Source organism: Notamacropus eugenii, chromosome 5 (assembly GCF_028372415.1).
Source record: "Notamacropus eugenii isolate mMacEug1 chromosome 5, mMacEug1.pri_v2, whole genome shotgun sequence".
In the NCBI taxonomy this organism is placed as follows: Eukaryota; Metazoa; Chordata; class Mammalia; order Diprotodontia; family Macropodidae; genus Notamacropus; species Notamacropus eugenii.
Window position 1 is genome coordinate 46,507,643 of NC_092876.1, and position 26,359 is coordinate 46,534,001.

Here is a 26,359-nt window from a genome sequence, read left to right on the forward strand (position 1 = left end):
TTGTCCAGTGGCTGAGGGTGCCCCACATAGGCTGGTGGAATGAAACATGGACCCCTTTCATCTCACCACAGCACTGGCAGCGCTGTCCAGAGGGGGATGGGTGCCATGATGGTGCTCACTTAAAGCACACTTAGGAGAGGCTGAGAGAGCCTTGTGTGGCCACAGTGAGCCAGGCTCACCAACAGCCTCGAGTCTCCTCTGCCGCCACAGCCACGCACACATTTGCGCTTTGCTCCTGGCCCTCTTTCCAGCTCCTTGAAATGTCTTCATATGTCTTAAGTCACCTCAAAGAGGTTAGATGGATTGATGTTTCAGTTCTGAATTCCTGTTGCTAGTGTTTTTGAACCTGAGTAACATTTTCGCTAACGTTTAAATGGTTGGAATGTGAGATGAGATTTTTACCTACAGCACATTTAGTATTTAGGGGATATCATTAACCCAACTTACCGATATTATTATAAAATCTTGCCACATTTACATGTCTTGGCAACATCCAAATTGTGTGCAAATGTCAGAAAAAAAACAATTCAAATGCAAGTCATGTCATCATTTCTCTGATGGCATGGTCTTCTTCGGCAACGAAGGACAAACACAACAAATGTGTATCTTGTAAAGTTAGTATTCACAGGCTAAAGAGCTCGGACATAAACAGTGTCACTGAAAAAAATGAAATTTTTAAAAAATAAACACTTTTTTGAAATGGTTTTCCTAGTTTTATCTCCTCATGGTAATATCAGAGTAGTTTGTGTACTACATTCTGTGCCCCTGAAAGAAGACATGCACGTGTTACAAGGCTGGTAAAGAATTCAATTGAAACTAGCAGCTCCTTTCCGTTCCCTTGGCAGAGGTGACTGCTGGAGATGATGTCGCTGCAGGCAACGAGCAGGTCGAGGGGAGAAGCCTGAGCCTTCAGACTTTGCCTGTGGCCCCAGAGGGCTTCAGGCAGGTAGGGCTCACAAAAGCAGTGCTCTCTGCTCACACACAGAAGGAGGAGAAGAACTATGTGGACAGATTTCGGGAAAAGATCCTGTCTTCTCCATATTGCTCCTACCTTCAGCCAGATGGCAGAAGCAAGATGAGATATCCCCTCATCCCAGGTACTGGAGCACTTATTCTTTATGTATTTCCTATCCCTAGTTACATGGGATCTCACTCACATTGTGTCTGAGGTGCTTTTGGGTGCTGGGGGTCCCCAAGGCCGGCAGACATGGAGACGTCAGACCACGACTGCACGGGCTTCCTTTTCTAGGGGCCACCCATTGGCCATCCCTTTATGAGATGGAGTTGAGTATCTTTTTAATGGGGGGGTCCCCTAAAAACAACAGTCCTAGTCTTGAGCCACCAGTGCCTTTCAGCATAGTGCCTGTTCCTCTTGATCTTTCTCCTGTTGCTTACATTCTTTGTAAACATCCTGGAAGTGGGCTTCTCTCAGCCTGATGGACTTCTCAGGTGTCCACTGCCATGTTTGTTGTCATCGTTGTTTAGGAGACACTCCTTCCAAGCAGGCCCCGTCAGCTGGCTGTAAAAAGGGGAAACACAAGCGCCTGAAGCTGCCGGTGTCCTCTCACAGCAGTGGCTCTTGTGACAATTTGCCTTCTCTGCTGGAAACACCATCTCCGGGCAGACCACCCTGGTTGCCTTCAGACATGACCCCTCCTGGCTCATGTGGGTTGCTGCACCCTCCTTTGGCCCCCTCCCCGGCCACTGGCTTTCCTGTTCTGCCCCCCATGTCCCCTGTGAGAGCACAGTGCACAGCATCCGTTCCTGGACTGGGACCTCATCCGGAGTTAAGCCCTGCCTACAGGATGCAGCCGCTGCCAACATTCCCTTCTCCTTATGTGGGTGCTTTTATGACCATTATTTTGCACAACACCCCTGCCTGTCCCCAGATGTGCCAACCATTCTCTTCCCCCTGTCCGTTCTGGGGTGTGCCTGGTTGCTCTGAAATAGTCCCAGCGCCACTACCCTCCTCATCACCAGTGCAGCCGCAGGAGGACCTTCCAGAGCTGCCATCCCCAGCCTCTAGCCAGAGATCGGCTGAAGAGGAGTGGGTGCTCCAGAGTGATCAGGAGCATCCCTTATTTAGTCATTCCAGGAGCAGCTCCCCACTACAGCTGAACCTGCTTCAGGAAGAAATGCCAGGGGCTCCCGAGCCTTTGCCACCCATGAGACAGGAGGCAGATACAGGAGTGCAGAATGTAAGTAACAGTCACTGTTTCCAGAGAGGACCCTCAGGCCCCTGCTGATTGTGTATAGAGCCCACTGATGGGCCAGCTTAGCATGGAGTGGTGTGGGAGGGGCAGCTGTTTTCTGTCTCAACTTGGATAAGGTGTCTTCTGGTCACATAACCTGTTGGCAAACATTGAAATGGACATAAGAATGTGCCTCTGCCACGTGCCTGCACACCTGTAGGGAGTGTCTGGGAAGGACCATTAGATCTGCTCCTGTGTACAGGCTTTACAAATGAGAAATAGTTGTGCACAGCTGGTGGCAGCCGGAGCCATGGTTCTGAGGGCCACCTCTCAGAGGCACCCATCTTGCACGCACCTCCTTTTTGGATGGCCAGGCATAAGCAGGATGGTGGAGGTCAGAGCCCAGGGTCAGTCAGAGCAGAGGGGTGTTGGCATCCGTGGGGCTCTAGCAACGTGAAGTCCCCAGCTGTAAGAGCTGTGATTTAGCTTCTCACTGTATTTATAGTGTGTATCCATGTTAACTGAGGAAATCTCATCAGAATCAAAAGAGCACTATCTTTTTTTGCATCCTAATTTTTTAGTTCACCTGACAAAAGTAATCCAGGCATTAAAAGCAAAAATACCATATGATGTACCTGGGTTCAAATCCCATCTTCACCACTTATACCTGTATGACCTTGGTCAAGTCCCATCACTTCCCAGAGACTCAGTTTCCTCATATAGAAAGTGGGAACAATAAACCTGGCACTGCCTCCTTCCCTCACAAGCTTATTGTGAGGACCAGATGAGCGCTTTGCAAACACGCGAGTATCCTCAAAAGGTGAGCTACTGGGACTGGGACCACAAAGAAATGGTCAGTTCAGTTAAAAGAAACCTCTTCAGTATCCCTAGAAATGGTAAGAAACTTTCTCATTTCTAGAGTTCATCCTGTGTTTTTAGATGAAGTTATTCAGCATCAAAGGGTGCTGTCACATGGTGCTGGAAATACAGAAGTTAAGTATATCTTCTTGTGTCTTTTCTTCCTAGTCACATCAGGCAGGCAGTAATGAAAATAACCATGATTCTATGGCCAAGGGACTGTTTACACTGTTACTTCACAAGGACTCTCCAACTGGAGCTGATTCTGCAGCATCAGCTAGTGGGTCTGTGAGCTCCGATGTCAACGGCTCGCTCTCCCGTGGCACATCTGGTTGTGGCACAGGTAGGAAGGGGGAGAAGAGGAAGCCAAAGGTAGATTTTCTGCTGAAGTTGTTGGGTAGTGACTCCCATGACTTCAGCTGCCATCCCCAAAGAAGGCCTTCAGCCAGCCTGCCGGAGCCGCTCAGCCCAATTGGGCCTTGAGAAGTGCTTTCATTTTTGTTTTTTGTTTTTTGGTAGGAAGCAGCGATAGCAGCAGATACTTTGCAAGTAGCGACTCTTCCTCTGAAATCTCCCAGAATGGGCAGAAATCAGAGAAGAAAGAAGCACCCCACAAATCAGGTAGAGATGCCATCTGGGGCATGATAGAGCAGACCCCCAAGTGCATCCTGATGACGTATCAGGTCCCCGAGAGGTAAGGCAATAAATAATTCTGTCGGCCTAGAACCTTCTGTCTCTTTGAGACTCGGATGGAAGGAAATCGGTTTTATAGCATCATTTGTGTTTGTTGGTTTTAAAGTATTTTAAATCATAACTCTTAGAAAGTACAAAAAGTACATACTTTGGAAGAAAGGGAAGAAATTAAGTTCCTGACCCTTGGAGCATAACCCTCTCTGGCTAAGGAATCAGTCTTTACATTGTAATAGATTTGGAAGGATTATCAGGGTTTCACTCATATTAAAAAGTATAGTCAAGGGGTGGGGATACTGTGGCCTTCTAGGTCCTCAGGTGTGACCCTTTGACTGAAGTGAAATTTGGATTCAAAAGGCCACACTTGAGGACCTAAAGGACCACATATGGCCTTGAGGTCTAATCCAAATGTATATGTCCCACTTTCCCTAAATTAAAACTGTCTAACTTATTGGAATAGATTAGCCTTCTCTATCAAAAAAACATGCAGATTAAAAGTGATGGGATTTCTTGAAGGGTTAAAGAAGATGTATTAAAAGAGGACCTAGAGAAGCTGGAAAGTATGAAACAGCATCAACCTCAGTTTACGGAAGGACAGAAAGAGGAGTTGGCAGAAGTGCACCCTTGGATTCAAAGCCACACGGTCCCTCGAGAAATAGACACCCATGTAAGTGGTTCTGAGTTTTGCAGGGGACCAAGGAGGCAGGACCTTCTAGACCATCTGCCAGAGGTGGGGAGGAGAAGGTGGAGGCCTTACACAACCGGAAGGACTTCCTTTCTTCTGTTGGGGCAGCCCATCCAAGTGTGCCAGCCTGGCTACTCAGGGGGACTTTTTAAGTGAACAGGCTTGGGGTATCTCTTCAGATAAAGTGAGTGGGAAGAGGGAGTTCAATTTACCATGAGAGGTTGAGGTTGGAAAGTCACTGAAATTCCCTTCTGCTTTCCAAAACATGGGTGCATGTGTGTTGGGCCAGTCTGACCCTTTGGAACCACTGAAAGCCCTTCTCTTCTAAATCCTTTTGGCAGTAAAACTGAGTCATAAAATGGTAACATTTGTTTACATAAACATTAAATTGGTTCATAGTCTTAGTGACAATGGAGCAAATTAGTGGGGAATGGGTCAGCTCATGGCCATTCTAACATTCCGACCCGAATGGCCTTAACCTCACCTAACTGCCCTGCTGTCTCTCCTTTCTGGAGGGCTGTGTCACGTGTGACAGCAAACGCTCGCTGGGTGTCGGGGCTCTGCCTTATGAGAAGAGTCTGGAAGAAGACAGTTGGGTGACTGATCATGAAGATGCACCTGCACAGCCTTTTCAAGACACAAAACTTTGATGTTTTGAACACTTGACCCTCTTCTGAAGCCTTGCATATCTTCTGAAAGTCTTGCCTTTTCAGTGACTTTGCCATCATCAGTGAATGCTTAGAGCTGTCCAGAAGTTTTCTTCCTGGGTTTTTAAGACTTCTATTTTTGCAAATAGAGTGACTTTTCCTAAGTGGAATCTTCCACTCTTAAATTTGAAACACATTCCTAGTATCTTGAAACCATCAGTTGCATTTGGCCCCATTTCAGCCACCATGATCCCAAAGAGGTTAGATGACAACAGGGGATGGAGGAGCACCAGGCTGTCTCTCCCAGGTAGGGTGTCCTAAGAAGGACAGCTCCCATGAGCCTGAGGCGTCACCTTCATTGGAGCCTTTCCGTCTGACTGAATTGGGGGCTCGGATGGCTGTTCCTATAAATTCAGGAAATCCAAGTTAGGCACTGGACAAGCTCTGCCACCATCCCACCCAGATACTTCCACAGAAGCTTGTGCTTAAGCAAGATGTTTGCACTCCAGTTTTGCCTTGTTCAGTAAGGAGTAAAAAAATGTCAGGTCAACATTCATAAGCCTTAGTAGGCATAGACAGGCCTTTCTGTCCTTGCAGGAATTTGAACATCAGCATTTTTGAGATCCTCTTGGTTTTCAGCATTCCCAGACTTTAGATGGTGCCCTGAGCCCCGGAGTCCACTGGGCTGACCTCTGCCTGGCGTTTGAGGGCAGCACAGTGGAAGCGAAGGGATGCACAAATGAGAGGGAAAAAATACCTAGGTCACTTTTGACTCCTGTCTGAGATACTGTTCATTCTCATACTTGCTTATCCCCTGCTGCTCCATAGAGTGATTCCTTCTCTGATTTAAATGTGTGTGGCCTCCAGCAGCACAGAGAGCATGGCACCTGGGAGAGACCTTTCTCATTGATCGATATTGCCAACCTCTGTCCTTTAGTGGGGAACGAAATCCTGCGTGGAAGTTTTTCATTTTTAGTGAGCAACTGTGAGGTAAAATTAACTTTTTTTTTTCCATGAGTAAATTAAACATGTGCCATTTAAACCTATTATTAGAAGAGAACTTCTGTGTTCCACAGTGCCCTGGAGCTGAATGGATGGTTTCTGACAAGAACATTCCACTTGTAAAATTACATAAATTTTTTCCCATTAAAAAAAATTTAACCTGGGCAATGGCCATCACCATGGGATTTCCTGGTAGCAATGAAAACACATTTTTGAGCACCGTCAAATGCTCATTCCACAGAATTTGATTTGTGTTTAAAGAAAAAACAAAAAGCAGTTATCTTGCTCTAAGAATATTGAGTCTCTCCCTTTTTGTTACTTCCTGGATCACTTTTATCTAAATTTGCAAATTTATTTGCCTTAGGACACAGTTCACTGAGAGCTCTGGATGTGTGTATGTGTGTGTGTGCGTATGTGCGTGTGAGTGTGAGAGATTTTGAAAGAAGTATAAGATCAGATGTAAGAGCATATATATATATATATATATACATATATATTTACAGCCATTTATAAATGATCACATTTTGATAACTTCAGTGTTAGGCTAGATAGTATTTTTAGATTTTTTTTTTTATCTCTGTGAAATTACTACTGCTGGAAGTGAGCAGCGTGTTGGTTCAGTAGTGATGTGGTTACTGCCTGCCCCCCAAGGGGGCTCCACCCAATCTAAAGTTTGTGGTCAATGTTTTTATGAAATTGTTACATTCTTGCCTACAGAAATTCTTGTCTGAAAAAAAGTATGTATTGTCTCTTTCAATGTTTACACAAATGTTGCTGCTCCAGCAGTTGTTTTTCTCGGATGTGTTGTGAGGATTTCTTTTAAAAAAAAAGAATGCTATGTACATGAGGTGATTCTAGGGTTAAGATGATGCTTGGTTATAAATCGCAAGGCAAATCTGAATCTGAATTTTTTTTTTAATTTTTCAACCAGATTTGTAATTAGCTTTGTGTGAATTTACTTGTTTTTACTGTATATGGATATCCTGACTAGGTGTCTTGGATTTTTTTAAAGTAAAAATAAAACCAGCAGTGAACCTATTTTAAGACTTCAGAAAATTTCTTTCACAGCCACTGAGTATGTCTTTAAACACTGATATTCATATGGTATGATTATCTGTAAATTGAAAATTATACAAGTATTTAGTCCTTTCTTAAAATACAGCTTAGACCTTAAGGAGTCTATGAAGGGTACTTTGTGTCTTTTTGGTATCTTCATAATGGCCTGTCAGGTTTATGAACTTGACCTAATATATTTATTAGAACCTCACATAATCTGGCCAGCAATCTGATAGTACCCCAGTTTGAATACTAAAACTGTGAAATTTCAGAATGGGAAGTGCTTTGTTGAGTTGTTGTTGTGTTCTTCATTCTTGAAGAAGACCATGACATCAAGATGATGACATGACTTGCAGTTGACTTTGATTTGAGTGAGGAAGGGCTGTGCAAGATTACCAGCCTCACTTTCTCCTTCAGAGCCATCTGGGTCCTGTGGCCAGATATTCATCAGGACAACTGGAAATGGCCCAGGATGCAATGTGAGACCCTGGCCATTTAGGCTAGGGTCTTATCACCCATTCAGTGAATAGGCTCTTTTAAGTAGTTATTCAAGAGATGGCCCCTTTAATTAAAAATTAAATTAATTTAAAAAAAAGTCAAACTGGGAGGGGAAGACCCTCAGGGTTAAACAGAGTTACTATTTAGTATGGCTCCTGGCTCCCCCCAAGGTCAAGATCTTTAGGGAAAGGAAAAATACTCAAACTTATGACTCCAAGGGAGGAATCTAGAATAGGGTCCAGCCTTTTGGTGTCTTAGGTGGAAATCTAGTTCCATGGTACCAAACTATGAGAAACAGTACATTGAGTATAGTCACCTGATTTATATTAAAAAAAAAAAATCATTGGACTCCTCAGAAGGGAATATTTCAGTAAGGGTGGAGGGGCAGAGCCAAGATGGTGGAATGAAGGCAGGGACACACCTGAGCTCTCCCCCCACACCTCTCCAAATACCTGTAAAAAATGACTCTAAACAAATTCTAAAGCAGCAGGACCCACAAAAAGAGTGAAACAAATTTCCAGTCCAAGACAACCTGGAAGGTCAGAAGAAAAGATCTGTTGCGGCAGGCTAAGAGGAACTCAGTCCAACTCAAGCCAGGCTAATACAAGCTGGGTTCTAGCAAACCTGTAGCAGGCTTCAGGAGACCAAATCACTGGCATTTGTGGAAGTTTTCAGACTTCTCAACCCACAAATGCCAAAGACAACTTAGAAGGTCAGTAGGAAAGGTTTGTCAGAACTGAGTGAGAGAGGAGTGCAGTCCAGCCCCAGTCCTAGCAAACCAGGAGCAGGCCTTGCGAGTGACTGAATCAGCAGTGGTGGTAGCTTCTTCAAAACTCTCAGCCTGTGGGCTGTGGATGTTTACCATCTGTGGATGGTAAGATAAACAACTGGTCATAAGGAGATTACAAAGGTCTCTTTACTGGCACTGAGGCAGGACTCTAGCTTTGCTCATACTTGGATCTTGGTTGCAGTCCTGGGTGGTGGTCCTGGGGTGAGGAGCACCAGCATAGTAGAACTTGTGGCAGCAGTAGAGAGAGAACTCTCCTCACAATTCCAGGGCACAAAAGAGTGCTTGTGGTTACTCACTGACCAGAGCACAGGCCAGGAGAAGAGTAAACACCTCTCCTTAGATCATACCACCTTATACCACCTTGGAAGAACTGAAAACAGGTCCCTAGAAGTGTCTTTGAAAAATAGCTCACAAAAAAACCTTTAAGTTTGGGACAGTATACCTTTCACACTGGAAATAGAGCCCTACCGTAAAGAGTTAAAAAGTCAAGTAATGGACTGGGAAAATGAGCAAACAACAGAAAAAAACTCAAATGATAGAAATTTACTTTGGTGATGAGGAAGATCAAAACATACACTCAGAAAAAAACAATAAAGTCAAAGCTCCTACATCAAAAGCCTCCAAGAAAAATATGAGTTGGTGTCAGGCCATGGAAGAGCTCAGAAAGGATTTTGAAAATTAAGTCAGAGAAGTAGAGGAAAAATTGGAACGAAAAATGAGAGTGATGTGACAAAATTATGAAAAGTGAGTCAATGATTTGGTAAAGGAGACTCAACAACAACAACAAAAACAGAAAAAATAACACCTTAAAAATTGACTAGACCAAATGGCAAAAGAGTTTCAAAGCGAATGAGAAGAATGCCTTAAAAAGTAAAATTTGCCAAATGAAAAAGGAGGTCCAAAAGCTCACTGAAGAAAATAATTCCTTAAAAATTATAATGGAGCAAAAGGAAGTTAATGACTACATGAGAAACCAAGAAATTACAAAACAAAACTGAAAGAATGAAAAAATAAGAGACAGTGTAAAATAACTCATTGGAAAAACAACTGACCTGGAAAATGGATCCAGGAGAGATAATCTAAAAATGGTTGGACCACCTGAAGGTCATGATCAAAAAATAGAGCCTAGACATCATCTTTCAAGAAATTATCAAGGAAAACTGCCATGATACTCTAGAACCAGAGAGTAAAATAGAAATGGAAAGAATCCACTGATCACCTCCTGAAAGAGATCCCAAAATGAAAACTCCCAGGAATATTATAGCCAAATTCCAGAGTTCCCAGGCTAAGGAGAAAATGTTGCAAGCAACCAGAAAGAAACAATTCAAGTATTGTGGAACTACAATCAGGATAACACAAGATTTAGCAGCTTCTACATTAAGGGATCAGAGGGCATGAAATATGATATTCTGGAGGTCAGAGGAGCTGGGATTAAGACCAAGAATCATCTATCCAGCAAAACTGAGTGTAATCCATGAAGGGAAACAATTGACATTCAGTGACATAGAGGAATTTAATGCATTCTTGAGAAAAGACCAGAGCTAAATAGAAAATTTGACTTTAAAATGTAAGACTCAAAAGAAGCATGAAAAGGTAAACAGGAAAGAGAAATCATAAGGGACTTATCAAAATTGAACTGTTCACATCCCTACATGGAAAGATGATATTTGTAACTGATGAGACTTTTCTCATTATTAGGGTAGTTGAATATAAAGGGATGATATCTAAAAATAAAATTAAGTGGTGAGAGAGAGGAATGTATTGGGAGATGGAGAAAGGAAGAGGTAGAATGGAATAAATTATCTCACATAAAAGAGGCAAGAAAAAGGCTTTACATTGGAGGGAAAGGTGGGAGGTGAGAGGGAATGAGTGAACCTTACTCTCATTGGAATTGGCTTAAGGAGGGAATAACATACACACTCAATTGGATATGGAAATCTATCTTACCCTACGGGAAAGTAGTGGGGGAAAAGATGAGGGGAATAATAAAAGGGAGGGAAGATTGGGGGAGGGGTAATAAAAAGCAAACACTTTTAAGAAGGGACAGGGTGAAAGGAGAGAATAGAATAAATGGGGGGCAGGACAGGATGGAGAGAAATATAGTCTTTTACAACATAACTATTATGGAAGTATTTTGTGTGACTGCACATGTATAATCTGTATCAAATTACTTGCCTTCTTAATGAGGGGGAAAGAAGGGAGAGAAGTTGGAACTCAAAGTTTTAAAAACAAATGTTAAAATTGTTTTTACATGTAACTAGGAAATAAGATACACAGGCAATGGGGTATAGAAATCTAGCTTACCCTAAAGGCAAATAGAAGGGGAAGGTGGTGATAGAAGAGAGGGTAGATTGGGGAAAGGGATAATCAGAAGTAAAATACTTTTGAAAGGAAAGAGTGAAAGGAAAAAGAATGGAATAAACAGGGGTAGGGGGAATAAGATGGAGGGAAATACAGTTAGCAATAGTAACTGAAAAATTTGAAGTAAGTTTCTCTGATAAAGACCTCATTTCTTTAACATATGGAGAACTGTGTCAGATTTATAAAAATGAGTCATTCCCCAGTTGATAAACGATCAAAAGATATCAGTTTTCAGATGAAATTATTAAAACTATCTGTGCCATATGAAAAAATAGTCTAACTATTGATTGGAAAAATGGAAGTTAAAGCAATTCTGAGGTACTCTGTCATACCTGTTAGATTAGATAATAGGACAGGAAAGGTAAATGACAAATGTTGGAGGGGATGCAGGAAAAACGAAATATTAATGCACTGTTGTTGGACTTGTGAATTGGTTAGACCATTTGGAACTATGCCGAAAGAGCTATAAAACTACGCATACCCTTTGACATAGTAATAACACTACTAAGTCTGTATCCCAGAAGAGATTAAAAAAAAAAGAAAAGAGCCTCTATATACAAAAATATTTATAGCAGCTCTTTTCTGGGGGTGAGGAATTAGAAATTGAGGGGATGCCCATCAACTGGGGAACGACTGAATAAGTCATCGTGTGTAATTGTGATGGAATACTATTATACTATAAGAAATGATGAGCAGAATGCTCTCACAGGGGTTGATGCAAAGTGAAATGTACTAGGTACAAAAGTAACAGCAGTATTATAAGATGATCAGCTGTGAATGACTTAGCTATTCTCAGCAATGCAGTGATCCATGACAACTCTGAAGGACTTAGGATGAAAAGTGCTATTCATCCCCAGAGAAAGAACTGATGGTGTCTGAATACATCAACTTTTTGGGATCTCTTTCAGGAGATGATCAGTGGATTCTTTCAAAAGTTGAAGCAACTTTTGTGGGGGTGAGGGGGTTTTATATTCAAAAAAAAATTAAGTAGAAGAAATGTGATAGAGGGAATTTGAGTGTAATTGTTGGAGAGGGGTGATTAGGAGAGCCTCTGAACAATTGGATGAGTCCTCTCAACAATGAATGTGATGAAAATTTACTTTAAAAAAAGTCAAGGAGGGAACTATATAGGACTTCTGTGGGAGGGGAAGGGTTGACTCTATGGCGATCTCAAGTTCAGTTCCCTTCCAGGGATATTTGAGTACTTTGTGTGCTTCTGTCTCTATTTATGGGATCCTTTGATTCTTTTGTGTGTTCTGCATTTTCTGTGGGGTGAAATAAAATCTGTCCTACCCATAAAAAATAACAAACAGAAGAAAGGAGTGTTTCGCAGCTTTCGACATTAGTGTAAGCCCTGGGAAATATATAGTTACCTGTAATTATGGGGGATTTGGGGCAGCATTTCCCCTAGTATCCATCCAAGCTCTTGAGTTTGAATTATTTTTCATTGCTGTAGATTTGAGAAAAATGTTAAGATTTATCACCCCTCCATCCATCCCATAACAGATTTATGGTGATCATTGCCAAAATCAATATGAATTACATGTCCCAGCCTCTTGCCCATTTCAAAAGCCCATTTACCCATGGAGTTTTACCGGATACAGCTCTCATTGGCACCTTACCATTGTTTCTGCTTTCCTCTGTGGCCAGCATTTCATAACGTAAGGCCAGTCTCCAATCTTGCCCTATAAGCCATTAATAATGGCGACAAGACCTCCATAGAGTAAAGATGGCTTTGGGACCCAAAATGCTCAAGTGAGCTAGGGGATCCCTGGGCCTGAGATAACTGGGGGTTTTATTTTCATAGATTGCTGCTGAATGAGAGCATTCAGGTGCTTGGGACCTGGACACCAAAGGGGAAACTGAGCTTCATTTCTATAATCTCCCTTCACTCAGAACCTGAACTTGAATTCTCCAATCTCTGGATTGCCCAGATCTTTTGCCCTGTGTCCACAGTGGACCTTTAATGAGTTTTGTCCCAGCAAAAACTCCAATGGAAAACAAATGCAGACTTCCATTATGATTTTCTGTGAGTTGAGAGGCCTGCTTAGCTAAGGTGTCTATTTCATTATAATCATTGTGCTTTAGCTCTTATAGGATCATGGGATTTTAAAGCCAGAACCTTATTTAACCAATTGTTTACCTTTTCCCTTAACCAATAAGGAAACACCATTTAACTAAATTTTTCTTGGATACACTTTTGTTTCATACTAGCTTTTCTCTTGTAACTGCCTGGAGCAGTTCAAAAGACCTAACCAGGACTAGTCAATTCAGTTTGCTTAGTAATGTTTCATGGCTGTAAATTGTGTGCCTTTTGGAGAAGGACAACATTTACATTAATTAGTTCTTTATTGACTTAAAAATTAAGTATTATCAGTTTGGGGGGAGTGACAGAACCCTTTGATATGGTGCAAAAATCTTAACTCTTCAGTTTCTTATGATCCTTGGTAAAAATGTATTCCATATATGTGTGTGTATATGTATATATGTGTATGTATATATATGTGTATGTGTGTGTATACACACACACAATATATATATATATATCTTTTAAATATACACCCTTGAATATTTGTCTTAGGTTGTGGTACCTATTCTGCCATCTGTTTTTAGATTAAATATCTAATTTCCTAGTGATCTTAGCTAGAGAAAAGGATTATCTACTTGTTCCAGGTCTCCTTGTACTACACAAGAGTGTATAGCAAAACAACAACCTAAGAAACTTACAAGAAAAAATAGTCCCCAAAAAGATCAGAAATATGATTGATTGCTTTTAAGGTCTTATTCACCTTTATCACTTTATCTGTCCATTTGTTGTTATTCAGTTGCAGTCATGTCCAACTCTCTGTGACCCCTATTTTGGGGTTTTCTGGGCAGAGATACTAGAGTGATTTGCCATTTCTTTCACTAGCTTAGTTTTTGCAGATGAGGAAACTGAGGCAAACAGGGTTAAGTGACTTGCCTAGGGTCACACAGCTAGTAGATCTCTGAAGCTGAATTTGAACTCAGGAAGATAAGTCTTCCTGATTATAGTGTTCTATCCACTGTGCCACCTCGCTGCCCCAACCTAAGGATTAGACTGGATTTTTCTGTTGTGATTGATCATTCTACAGTGCCTGATAGTCCCAATTGGACTGTCCTCTGGTGCTGTGGCCTGATTGAAGTATTTAGGGTCAACTCATACTGTTCATTAGATGAAAAGCCTCCACCCATGTTCTCCCCTCTGGTCACCTCAGCCAGGACAGTGAACAAACAGAACTGTACACCCTCTCAGCTGGCAGATGTTCAGGTATCTCCACTACTATTGTGGCTAGAATCTAAGGACTGTGGGGTCCTGAGTAGATTCCTGAATTCTGTCTAATGGAAGCACATGTTCATTTTTATAATTAACTCGCTTTAACTCATCCACAGGAAATGTGGCAATATATTCTTTGACTTCAATGAGCCAAATTGATATACTTGAGTTATTAACTATAAAAATTGGACTGTTGGTTCCCCTCCTCCCCCATTTTCTTGGTTTTGATTTCATGTTCAAAATTGTTCCTGTCAACCTTTAAGTGAAATTCATTTTTGAAAAACTGAAAAATGGTGGAGGAAAGGAAGGGAGAAAGCATCATAGCAGATACTTATTTCCATTAAAAAAAAGACCAAGCCTTAAAAGACCATCTGAACAAATTTCTGTAGCCAGTTTTCTGGAAATGAGTCTCTGGTCCTTGGATTAGAGATATATAGTACATTGCTAAACCCAAACTCTAAGCCTTTCTAACCCAGTGATCAAACCTATTAGAACTTGAAATTTGCTGGCTCCGAGAGACATTGTTATAGCAAGACTTTAACAAAGGGAACACAAGTATTTTATAAAGGAAATTACGTGTAGACTGTATTTAAAGAAGATGCTCACATAGTTACTTGCAAAACATAAAGGATTTATTTTTAAACAATAATGAATTTGATTTGCTTAGGTTTTTAAGTCACTTTAACTCAAACAACTTTATTTACATTTTCTAAGAGGGTTACAAATATAATAAAACAATAGGGGAAAAAGACTAAATCTCATTTTACACGCAGTACTTCCAGAAACATTCAGAAGGGGTCCCACGTTTCTTGAATTGTTTCCTGGTTCTGTCCAGAAGATGACTCAGGAGTGAGATTTTGGGATCTTTTCCATAGAAAACCTGAAATAAAACAAAAAATAAAGTACATTAGTAAGCAAATAGGTGTTACAGTGGATACAGCATGAAATTTGGAATCAGGAAGACCTGACTGATTCCTGCCCCAGACACTTACTACCTGTTCAACCCAGAGCAAGTCACTTAACCTCTGTGTAATAAGGATATAATAGTAACTACCCAACATGGTTGTTCGGAGGACTAAATGAGTAAAGACCATGGAAAGCACTTTGCAAATCTCAAAACACTATATAAATGTTAGCTGTTATTAGTATTGAGGTAAGTCTACTTTTCCCCATAGAATTCCATTAAAATCCAAATTTTCTTTTTAAAAAAATTACTTATTTAGTATTTTATTTTTCCCCAACTATGTGTAAAAATAATTTTCAACAATTGTTTTTAAAATTTTGAGTTCCAAATTCGTTCCTTCCCACCCCCCTCATTGAGAAAGCAAGAAATTTTATGTAGATTATACATATGTAGTCATGCAAAATATATTTCCATATTAGTCATGTTGTAAAAGAAATCATAGACCAGGGGGTAGAGCCAAGATGGTGGAGTAGAAAGACAGGCCTGCTGTAGCTCTCCCCCTGTAGCCCATAAAATAACTATAAAAAATGACTAGACAAATTCTAGAGCAGCAGAAGCCACAAAACAACAGAGTGAAAGAGATTTCCAGCCCAAGGGAGCCTGGAAGGCCAACAGGAAAGGTGTATCACATCAGGCTCAGAGCGGAGAGCAGCCCATGGAGTGCAACTTAGCCTTGACTGCGCTGCATGGCACAGACAGGACCAGAGCAGGCTTCAGGGCATGGAATCATGGGTAGCAGCTGTGGTTCCCAGATTTCTCAACCCATAAACACCAAAGACAGCTTCAAAGGTCAATGAAAAAGCTCTTTACCTGGTTGGAAAGAGAGCACAGTCTGGCCCTAGCCTGGGGCCCAGGGCTGCAGCAACAGAGCACTCAGCCTAAAGACCATGGGGGAATCAAGCAACTGATCTGGATCTCAGCCCTGAGTGACAGCTCTGGGGTGAGGAGGAGCACTGGCCTGGTGGAGCTGGAGGAGGCTCTGGAGAGGGAATTCTACTCACAGATCCTGGGCAGAAAAACTTGTGATAGCTTCCAGACCAGAGCACAGGCCAGGAGAGGAATAAACTCTTCTCCCTTGATTATGCAACCTTGGAGAAACTGAAAACTTACAGGTCCCTAAAGTATACCCTCCACTTGACAAAGGACTCAAAAGTCAAGTAACAGGCTGGGAAAATGCCCAAAAAGGGGAAAAAAATAAGATTAGAGAAGGTTACTTTCTTAATGAACAAGTATTTTCTTCCATCCTTTTGGATGAGGGAAAACAAAGCATACCATCAGAGGAAGACTTAAAAGTCAAAGCTTCTGCATCTAAAACCTCCAAAAAAAATATGCAATGGTCTCAGGCCATGGAAGAGCTCAAAAAGGATTTTGAAAATCAAGTAAGAGAGGTGGAGGATAAATTGGGAAGAGAAATGAGAGTGATACAAGATAATCATGAAAACCAAGTCAACAACTTGCTAAAGGAGACCAAAAAAATACTGAAGAAACTAATACCTTTAAAAACAGACTAACCCAAATGGCAAAAGAGGTCCAAAAAGTCATCGAGGAAATGAATGCTTTAAAAAGCAGAATTAGCCAAATGGAAAAAGAGGTTCAAAAGCTTACTGAAGAAAATAATTCATTAAAAATTAGAATGGAGCAGTTGGAAGCTAATGACTTTATGAGAAACCAAGAAATTACAAAACAAAACCAAAAGAATGAAAAAATAGTAGACAATGTGAAATATCTCATTGGAAAAACAACTGACCTGGAAAATAGACCCAGGAGAGACAATTTAAAAATTACGAGACTACCTGAAAGCCATGATCAAAAAAAGAGCCTAGACATCATCTTTCATGAAATCAGCAAGAAAATTGCCCTGATACTCTAGAACCAGAGGGTAAAATAAATATTGAAAGAATCCACTGACCACCTCTTGAAAGAGATCTGAAAAGAAAAGCTTCTAGGAATACTGTAGCCAAATTCCAGAGTTCCCAGATGAAGGAGAAAATATTGCAAGCAGCCAGAAAGAAACAATTTGAGTATTGTGGAAATTCAATCAGGATAACACAAGATTTAACAGCTTCTACATTAAGGGATTAAAGGGCTTGGAATATGATATTCCAGAAGTCAAAGGAACTAGGATTAAAACCAAGAATCACCTACACAGCAAAACTTATTATAATACTTAAGGGGAAAAAATGGTCATTCAATGAAATAGGGCACTTTGAAGTATTCTTGATGAAAAGACCAGAGCTGAATAGAAAATTTTACTTAAACACAAGAATCAAGAGAAGCATTAAAAGATAAACAGGAAAGAGAAATCATAAGGGACTTATTAAAGTTGAACTGTTTACATGCCTACATGAAAAGATAATAATCTTGAAACTTTTCTCAATATTTGGATATTTGGGGGGATTTTATGCACACACACACACACATATATGTATGTATGTATGTATATGTATATATACACACACACACACACACACACACACACACGCATATGGACAGAGAGCACAGGGTGAGTTGAATAGGAAGGGATGATAACTAAAAAATAAAGTTAAGGGGTGAGAGAGGAATATATTGGGAGGAGAAATGGAATGGGGTAAATTATCTCTCATAAAAGAGACAAGAAAAAGCTTTTTCAATGGAGGGGGAAAGGGAGGAGGTGAAAGGGAAAAAGTGAAGCTTGCTCTCATCACATTTTGCTTAAGGAGAGAATAACATGCACATTCAATATGATGTGAAAATCTATCTTACACTACAGGAAAGTAGGGGAGAAGGGAATAAGTGGGGCATAGGGGAGGATGATAGGATGGAGGGCAAATGGGAGGAGGGAGTAATTAGAAGGAAACACTTTTAGGGAGGGACAAGGTCAAAAGAGAATAGAATAAATGGTGGGCAAGATAGGATGGAGGGAAATATAGTGAGTCTTTCACAACAGGACTGTTATGGAAGTCTTTTGCATAACTACATATGTATAGCCTATATTGCATTGCGTGCCTTCTCAGTGGGGATGGGTGGGGAGGGAGAAAGGGAAAGAAGTTGGAACTCAAAGTTTTAGGAATGAATGTTGAGAATTGTTTTTGCATGCAACTGGAAAATAAGAAATACAGGTAATGGGGTATAGAAATCTTGCCCTCCAAGAAAAGAGAGAAGATGGGGATAAGGGAAGGGAGGGGTGTGATAGAAGGGAGGGCAGATTGGGGGAAGGGGTAATCACAATGCACAGTGTCTTGGGGAGGAGGGAAGGGAGAGATGGGGAGAAAATTTGGAACTCAAAATATTGTGGAAATGAATGTTGAAAACTAAAAATAAATTTAAAAAATTTTTTAAAAAATTATAGTTCAGGTAAAGAAATAATATACATAATAGGTTTGGAAACTACTCAGACGCCTCACATCTATCTCAGAGAATGTTTTCTTCAAAAACCCAGTTAGAGGCTGATGAAGCTGCCGAGTACTATCAAAACTGAACATAGTAAAATAGCCTATACTTTAAAGAACAAGAACAACAAAAAGAAATCTTGGACCAAAGGAAAAACCAACCTAGATTTTCAATTAATTGTTCAATGTGCAGTTTCTTTAGAAGTAAGATTAAGAGTCATTTCCCAATTGATAAATGACCAAAAAATATGAATGGGCAGTTTTTCAAAAGAAGAAATCCAAGCTATGCATAGCCATATGCAAAAAAAAAAAAAAAAGTTTCAAATCACTAATACTTAGAAAAATGTAAATTAAAGCAACTCCCAGATTCTACCTCACACCCATCAGATTGGCAGAGATGACCCTAAAAATAATGGAAGGACTACAAGAAAAATGGGGCATTTCAATCCTTGGCTTCCTTCAAATCCCAGCTAAAATGCCACCTTTTTTAGCAAGCCTTTCCCTATCCCATTAATGTGAATTCCTTCCCTCCATTGATCATTTCCTATTTATCCTATACAGCACTGGTCTGCATCCAGTTGTCCTTTAAACTGTGAGCTCTTTGAAAGCAGGGACTGTCTTCTGCCTTTCTTTGCATCCCTAACTCTTAATCTAGTACCTACTATATAGTAGGTGCTTCGTAAATGTTTAATTAATGATACTCATTGTTGGTTGGCCATGAATTGATCCAGTCATTCTGGGAAACAATTTGGAATTACACCCGAGTGATACCACTACTAATGACTTGGAATGGTATGTAGTACATTTATTTTTTAAAATATTTGAAATAATCCCTTTATCTATTTTTAAATGTGTTGAGTTTGAAGGGACAATGTACCATATCTTAGTGCTGCCTTTATTCCTACATTTCTATTTGGGATTACATCAATTGAATTGTTATCAAACTGATGGTGCCAAAGAATGGCTTGTGGCATCGGGGTGGGTAGGAGAATCATGTAGTTGCTCACCTGATGCCAATTTCAAAAGTTTAGCTATGCATCAGTCTCTTTAACTTGACTGTTAAGATATGGATCTCTCTATGATTAAACTCTTCTTAAATCAATTTCTGTTTTAGCCTGTATGATCTGCCAAGGTAATAACAGCTATAATAGCTGACATTTATATATCACTTACTATGTGCCAAGCACTGTGCTAAGCACTTTACAATTGTTATCTCATTTGATCCTTACAACAGTCCTGGAAGGTAGGGGCGATTCTTATCCCTATTTTACAAATGAGGAAACTGAGGCAAACAGAGACCAGGATCACACAGCTACTGAATGTCTGAGGCCAGATTTGAACTCAGATCACCAGCTAGCTGCCCCTAGGGTTAACAAGTTCCCTGATTTTCCACCCACTGTGTAAAGTAATTCTTCCTTTTACTTGTCCTAAATTTACCTACCTCAGGGGATGGCCCCTCAGTTCCAATATCCATCCTGTGCTCTTCATGAATCCATACACTTCATTTAAATCTCATCCCTAATTTCTTTTTCTAAGCAGACATTAATCTCTATTAATCTCAAGCCTAATCTTGCTCAGAAGTTACTTCCTTCCTTGGTTCATTTCAGGGACCATTCTCTTGACTTTTTCTCTTTCTGTTGTTTATTGAATTGAAGACAACATAAGCACTATGTGCATATCCCCAGTGGCCATATTTAACATCCCACTGAGTCACTGTTTTTAGAAGATTTTCCAAGAGTTTTGCCTCTTTGATGAATCATATCCCTCAGAATTCAAGGACCCAGTACCTCTAATTCTCCAATTTAGCTTCGTGATCCTCTTATTATGAACCCTCCATCCTATTTGTTACCTGCTACTGCTCAATTTAGGCAAGTCATGCAAAGTGAGGCAGTAGACAGAGCCCCAGCCCTGGAGTCAGGAAGACTCATCTTCGTGAGTTCAAATCCAACCTCAGACACTAGCTGTGTGACCTTGAGCAAATCACTTCTTCCTGTTTACCTCAGTTTCCTTACCTGTAAAATGAGCTGGAGAAGGAAATGGCAAACCACTCCAGTATCTTTGCCAAGAAAACCCCAAATAGGGTCACAGGGAATCAGCCACGACCGAACAATGACATATCTTGTATACACTGATTATTTACATGTTGTCTTACCTATTAGATTGTGAACTCCTTGAGGGCAGGGACTATCTTTTATCTTTGTTTGTACCCACCCACCCCAGCACTTAGCACACTGTCCAGCACATAGTAGGTGCTTAATAAATGTTTGTTGAGGGAGAATTTCTCAAACAGAACCACTTACCTTTTTCACATTTTCTCTTGGATCAAAAATGTCAGCACTGAGATCTGAAAAACAACGTATTTAGGAGATGAGTCCTCAGATGGCAGTAGATAGCTTAAGCTTCTTTCTTATTGAGCTCTTGTAAGAGTACAGACAATGGCAAAACTCAAAACATGGAAGAGGGACAAGGTAAATGAATTATTCATTACTGGGTCCTGAGTCTTTACCCCTTGCCTTACATCACTCTTCTTGTCACTCTTGTTACTTTTTTATATTCTAAGCTAAGTGGCTTAGTAGAGAGCTCAACAGACTTGTGGTCACAAATCCCTGAATGCAGATCTTGCCTTCGACATTTACTGGTGACATGACCCTAAACAAGTCATTTAACCTCTGCCAGACACAGTTTCTTCAACTGTAAAGTCGAGTCAGTATTAGTTTCTCCTACCGAGGGTTATCATAAGGATCAAGTGAGATAATTATTTGCAAAACACTTTGCAAATCTTAAAGTGCTAAAGACATGCTAACTATTATAAAGCACCTCCAAAACTGGCCTCATCACCATCATCATCATCATCATCATCATCATCACCATCATCACCATCATCATCATCATCATCTCTATCTCCCAGCAGTTGTTGTGAGGATAAAAAGAAATATATGCAAAGTATTTCACAAACTTTAAATCTCTACATAAATGCCAGCTATTTTTATTATTAATATTATCTTCCTTAGTAAGCAGCGACCACAAAGATCTTTGTGTTAAAAGAAATTTAATTATTCATTCTCCCATAAAATATTTCTGTTATTAAAATGACCCCAAATTTTCGAAGATTCTGCCCCTCCCAAAGATTCTGAACATTTATTCATCTTGAGTCAGTGTTTAGAGGGAGAAACTCAAGATTAGTCTTGTTTTTCCTATTTCTAATTAATATACAAAGTCCATGCTTATATGTGGCATCAGAACTCCAAAGTGAGAGTCCATGTGGGAAGGAAGGAGAGAAGTAAGAAAGCAATGTAAAAGAAAAAATCAAAACATTTAATTTTGGAAAGGAAAGAAATAATTGAAGTAGGATTTAGGGAAATTGGACCCTTTTGGGGTCTAGTCTACATAGTTTTGGCCAACTCATTTCTTGTCTCTGGGCCTTACTTGTCCCATCTGTCATATGAAGGGGTTAGATACATGACCTCCCAGCTGAGAGCTCTGATGGTCTATATTTCTTTGAAGTTGAATTTTTTCAGATTTTAATAATATTATATTTCCCCCCACTAATTGTTCAGTGATATCCAACTCTTTGTGACCTCATTTGGGATATTCTTGGCAAATATTCTAGAGTAATTTGCCATTTCTTTTGCTAACTCATCTTACAGATGAGGAAACTGAGGCAAACAAGGTTAAGTGACTTGCTCAGGGTCACCCAGCTAGTAAATGTCTGAGACCAGATTTGAATTCATGAAGATGAGTCTTCCTGATTCCAAGCCCAGCGCTTTATCCATTTCATCACCTAGCTGCCCCATCAACTAACAGCAAAATGTAAATATTTTATGTGAAACCCATAATTTCTTTTCTATCATGTCTTTCTTCACAACTTCCATTTGACCACCAAGTTGTTTTTTAAATCATAACCATCAAATTCCCTTATCTTTCATTTAAAAAAATCTTTTAGAATGAAGAAAATGAAAGGAAGATGTAAGGTAGAAAGACAAAAGTGATGCTTACAGATGAATCAGAGCAGGGTCCAGTGGTCAGGGTCAGGGACAGAGCTGAGTATGGCATTGAGAGCCATCAATTCAAGCAGAGGAATTCTGGTGACTCGCTAAGCCTTCTTCTAAAACTCACCTCATCCCATCAAATACTTGGAACTAACTGGTAAATTCAAGGGACCATATTAGCTACTGATAACGTTAATCTGCTAGTCAGTACAAAGTCTATTTATTTATTTACCCATTTTCCTGGACTCTTTATCTCTTTCTGTGCCAAAAATCTCTGGCAGCATTTGCAAGAGGGAAGCTCTTTCCAGGTCTTCCAAGGATAGTTTTGTATCCTCATCATCTGCTAAAGAGAGAAAAAGTAAAAAGTATGGGATGGATATCAGCCTGATTCTGTCTTTCTAAATTGTCATCAAACATGGAGTTTTTCAAATTAGATATTTGCTGTTTCTGTATATGTGTGTGTGTGTGTGTCTTCTAGGAAAGGAATGAAGGTAATGAATATATGGAAAGTTTTGGAAGCTAATCAGTGGTTTATAACATAGTTCTATATACATGTATTTCAATGTTTCTTTTGTAATCCTATGTATTTCATTTTATACCTTTGTAATATTTTTATATGTGCAAATATATATAATATTTTATAATTTTTTACAATATGTTTCTTTTGTCATCTATGTACTTCTTTTCATGCATTTATACATTTTATATATACAGATATTTATGTTTATCACTATATATTTATAACTATTTCAATATGTTTCCTTTGTAATCCTATGTATTTCGTTTTATGCCTTTTAAAACATTTTTCTGAAGGGATCTGCAGGCTCAGATACTTACTAGTTATGTGACCCTGAGCAAGTCACTTAACTTTTCTGTGCCTTAGTTTCTTCACCTATAAAATGGGAATAATAATAGCACCTATACCTGGTAGAGTTGTTGTGAGGATCAAATGGGATATTTGTGAAGCACCTGATATGTAGTAGGTGCTATGTAAATGTTAGGTTTTTTTAAATGTAGTCCGCTAAAAATTAGCTATTATTAGTATGAGATACATGTCATCTGAGAGTCTGGGTCTGCTTTCTTATGTGTAAAATAAAGTACTTGGACCAAATCAAGGGTTCTTGACCTGGAGTCTGTGAACTTTTTAAAAATATATATTTTGACAACAGTAGTCTTTCAATATAGTTTCCTTGTAATCCAATGAGTTTTATTTTATTTATAAACATTCTGTGAAGAGGTTCACAGGCTAAGATACTTGTTTTACAAACAGTCCATAAAAATGCTTCCCTCAAGCTTGGACATAAAGTCTTTCCCCACTTCATCAGTATTCAAATATTTTGTGTTTTTGTTCTCTTTATATTTACTTTGTATATTTAAAGCCTTTGTTGCTTTCTCCAATTGGAATGTAAGTTCTTTTATTGTGTTTCTATCTCCAGCACTTAGCAGCGTCTGGCACCGGTGCTTCATAAATGCTTACTGATTAATCAAGTGTGGTCGTTTGCAAAAACTTCATCACATATAATATCAATGACTACTCTTGGAACGTCAGGCATAATATAAATGAGAACTCTTGGAAGAACACTTGAAAATGCTAGTGTGATTTTTTTTTAACCTACCTGTAAGACAAGATTCTACCTATTTAAAATTTGTGATGAGATACACATTGTCTAAGAATCTAGCATCTTTGGTTTAAAATGGGAGTTTTATTCGGAGGCTTTCTTTTGATTTACTCTCATGTTCTTTGTTCCTCTTTTAACAGTGGAGATTTAATAAACTTAATGCTTGTCTCAAGCCACTAAAATTACTGCCAGGCACAAGATCAATGACTCTAGAAGCTGAAAGATGCTGTGGGAGTAGCATGGCAGCTGCATATTGACTGTCGGGAACCGTAGGTTGAGAGGGAAACAAAGAATTACAAAATCTGTGTTTCACAAAATGACTCAACTTTCTCTCAATTTTAAATTAAAGCTGTCACTTCTCTTTTTCTGAGCCTCAGTTTCCTCTTCTGTAAGAAGACTGGGTTAGATTTTTGAGCTCTCTCACATGTCTACCATTCTATGATTCTGTGTCAATTTATTTCCATAAGACATGTGAATTCACAGGTAAAAGTAAAGTGTAGTCAGAGATATATTTTCATTTTCAGCCAATTAATTTTTAGCTCAAAGTAAAACAAATATATTATGGTAAACCTCCAGATGAGTCAACCAGTAATGCATTCTGGTAGCTAATGCAGTAATTATTTGTAATTAAAGCTGGGTGTTAATATTAATGATATTATACTACTAAGAATAACAGAATTTATATAGAACTTTACATATATTATCTCATTTGATCCTTACAATCCCCCTCTGAGATAGTTGCTATTATTATCAACCCCATTTTACTGATGAAAAACTGAGGTTGAGAAAGACTGGATCTGGAGTAGGAGACCATAAGTTCAAATCCCATCTTGGTTACTAGTCCTGCCTATATTACTATGTGATACTGGGTAAGTCATTTCCTTTCTCACGTGCAAAATAAAAAAACTTGGAACAAAGCAAGGGTTCTTAACCTGGAGTCTGTGGCATTTTTTTTTTTTTGCACATCTGTAGTATTTTAATATAATTAACTTCCTTTGTAATCCTATCTATTTTACTTTATGCATTTGAAAACGTTCTGTGAAAGGGGCCACGGGCTCAGATATTTACTCTCTGCATGATCCTGGGCTTACCTTCTGTCCCTCAATTTCCTCACCCGTAAAATGGGGATTATAACAGCACCTGCCTCTAAGGGTTACTGTGAAGATCCAATGGAATATTTGTAAAGCACATAGTAGGTGCTGTATAAATGTTAGCTATTATTAGTGCACCTGATCCCACTTCTCAGGATCCCTCTGTTCCTTCAAGCTGCAGTTCAGGCAATACCTTCAATAAACATCCTTATAACATCCCCTCAGAGAGCTGCTAGAACCCTCCTGCCCAAACCCAGTTCTCTATCCATTGTGCCCCCTACCTGCCTCATATTAATAATTGACTGAGCTATCGCTTTAACGTTTGTAAAGAGCTCTCCAGGAAAGTCATGACTTAGTGTTTAGTCTTTGTATATTTATATACATCTTTGTTGCCTCCCCTTCCAATCTCTTTGGACCTCACTTTCCTCATCTGTAAAATGAAGGGACTGTGCCAAATGACCTCTAAGGTCTCTCGGAATGAAATGGAGAATGGATGCACCTAGAGTGTAGGGATCTTTTCATTTTTATCTCCAGAGCTGAGCACAGTGCCTGGCACATAGGAATAAATGATTGATTGATCCATTCATTCATTCATTCATTCATTTCTACTCCTGCTTTGCCAAAGCAAAAAAGCTTAACAAGAGAATGAGATGACACATTCATGATACCCTCCTATTCCTTGAATCTGTGAAGAAATTGCACTCCCTTATTGATTTTTAAAGTCATTTAAAGAACCTAGAATAACATTTTTTTTGTAGCTGAAACTTCAGCTGGAAGAAGATGCCTTAATAACAAAAATTTCACCGTTTCTCTGTCTGCTGCTCTTATGACCTAAGAAATACCACAGCTAAGGAAAGGAAAATGCCTCTTACCTGACAGCCGATACACCATTTCACTGGAATCCATGATGGGAAGAGACAAGAAGGGGCTTAAGAAGCCAGCAAAAAATAAGGAGCAGAATATTAGCTTGTACATGCTGACTGGGAGAGGAGGACTCGTCCTCCTTGGTGTCTGTAGGAGAGGAAGCTGAACTTGAAGATACTTTCCCTCCCGGTATCACTCTTTATATATCCCCCCATAACCTCGTAAATATCATCCTTCTCCCCCACCCCCAAAATGACTGTATTGGCCATGATGCCCAAATAGCCATTTTGCATTGATGTCATTCTTCAAGACAGCAGGACAGATTGATAATAAATTTACTGTTGTATTGCCTAGTGGACAGAGTGGATATTTTATCAAAGGAGAAGAACG

At 39.7% G+C, this 26,359-nt stretch overlaps 2 protein-coding genes across 2 annotated transcripts in view; one reads left to right on the forward strand and one right to left on the reverse strand.

Moving 5' to 3' along the window:
- The window catches only part of PER3 (period circadian regulator 3), a 34,831-nt gene extending 27,719 nt beyond the window's left edge, over nt 1–7,112 (forward strand). Inside the window, exons 17-22 of the mRNA XM_072608748.1 lie at nt 846–1,097; nt 1,486–2,198; nt 3,219–3,393; nt 3,570–3,744; nt 4,257–4,407; nt 4,941–7,112. Of these exons, the coding sequence (XP_072464849.1) occupies nt 846–1,097; nt 1,486–2,198; nt 3,219–3,393; nt 3,570–3,744; nt 4,257–4,407; nt 4,941–5,075 (1,601 nt within the window). The 3' untranslated portion in view covers nt 5,076–7,112. The remainder of the gene's footprint in view (nt 1–845; nt 1,098–1,485; nt 2,199–3,218; nt 3,394–3,569; nt 3,745–4,256; nt 4,408–4,940) is intronic.
- A 7,625-nt stretch (nt 7,113–14,737) lies between these two features.
- UTS2 (urotensin 2) lies at nt 14,738–26,084 on the reverse strand. Its single transcript, XM_072616499.1, has 4 exons — nt 25,978–26,084; nt 22,628–22,738; nt 20,707–20,750; nt 14,738–14,954 (listed from the first exon to the last, which is right to left on the reverse strand). Exons 1-4 carry the CDS (start codon nt 26,078–26,080, stop codon nt 14,838–14,840), a joined length of 375 nt encoding a protein of 124 aa, XP_072472600.1. The 5' UTR covers nt 26,081–26,084; the 3' UTR covers nt 14,738–14,837.
- Nucleotides 26,085–26,359: the final 275 nt, after the last annotated feature.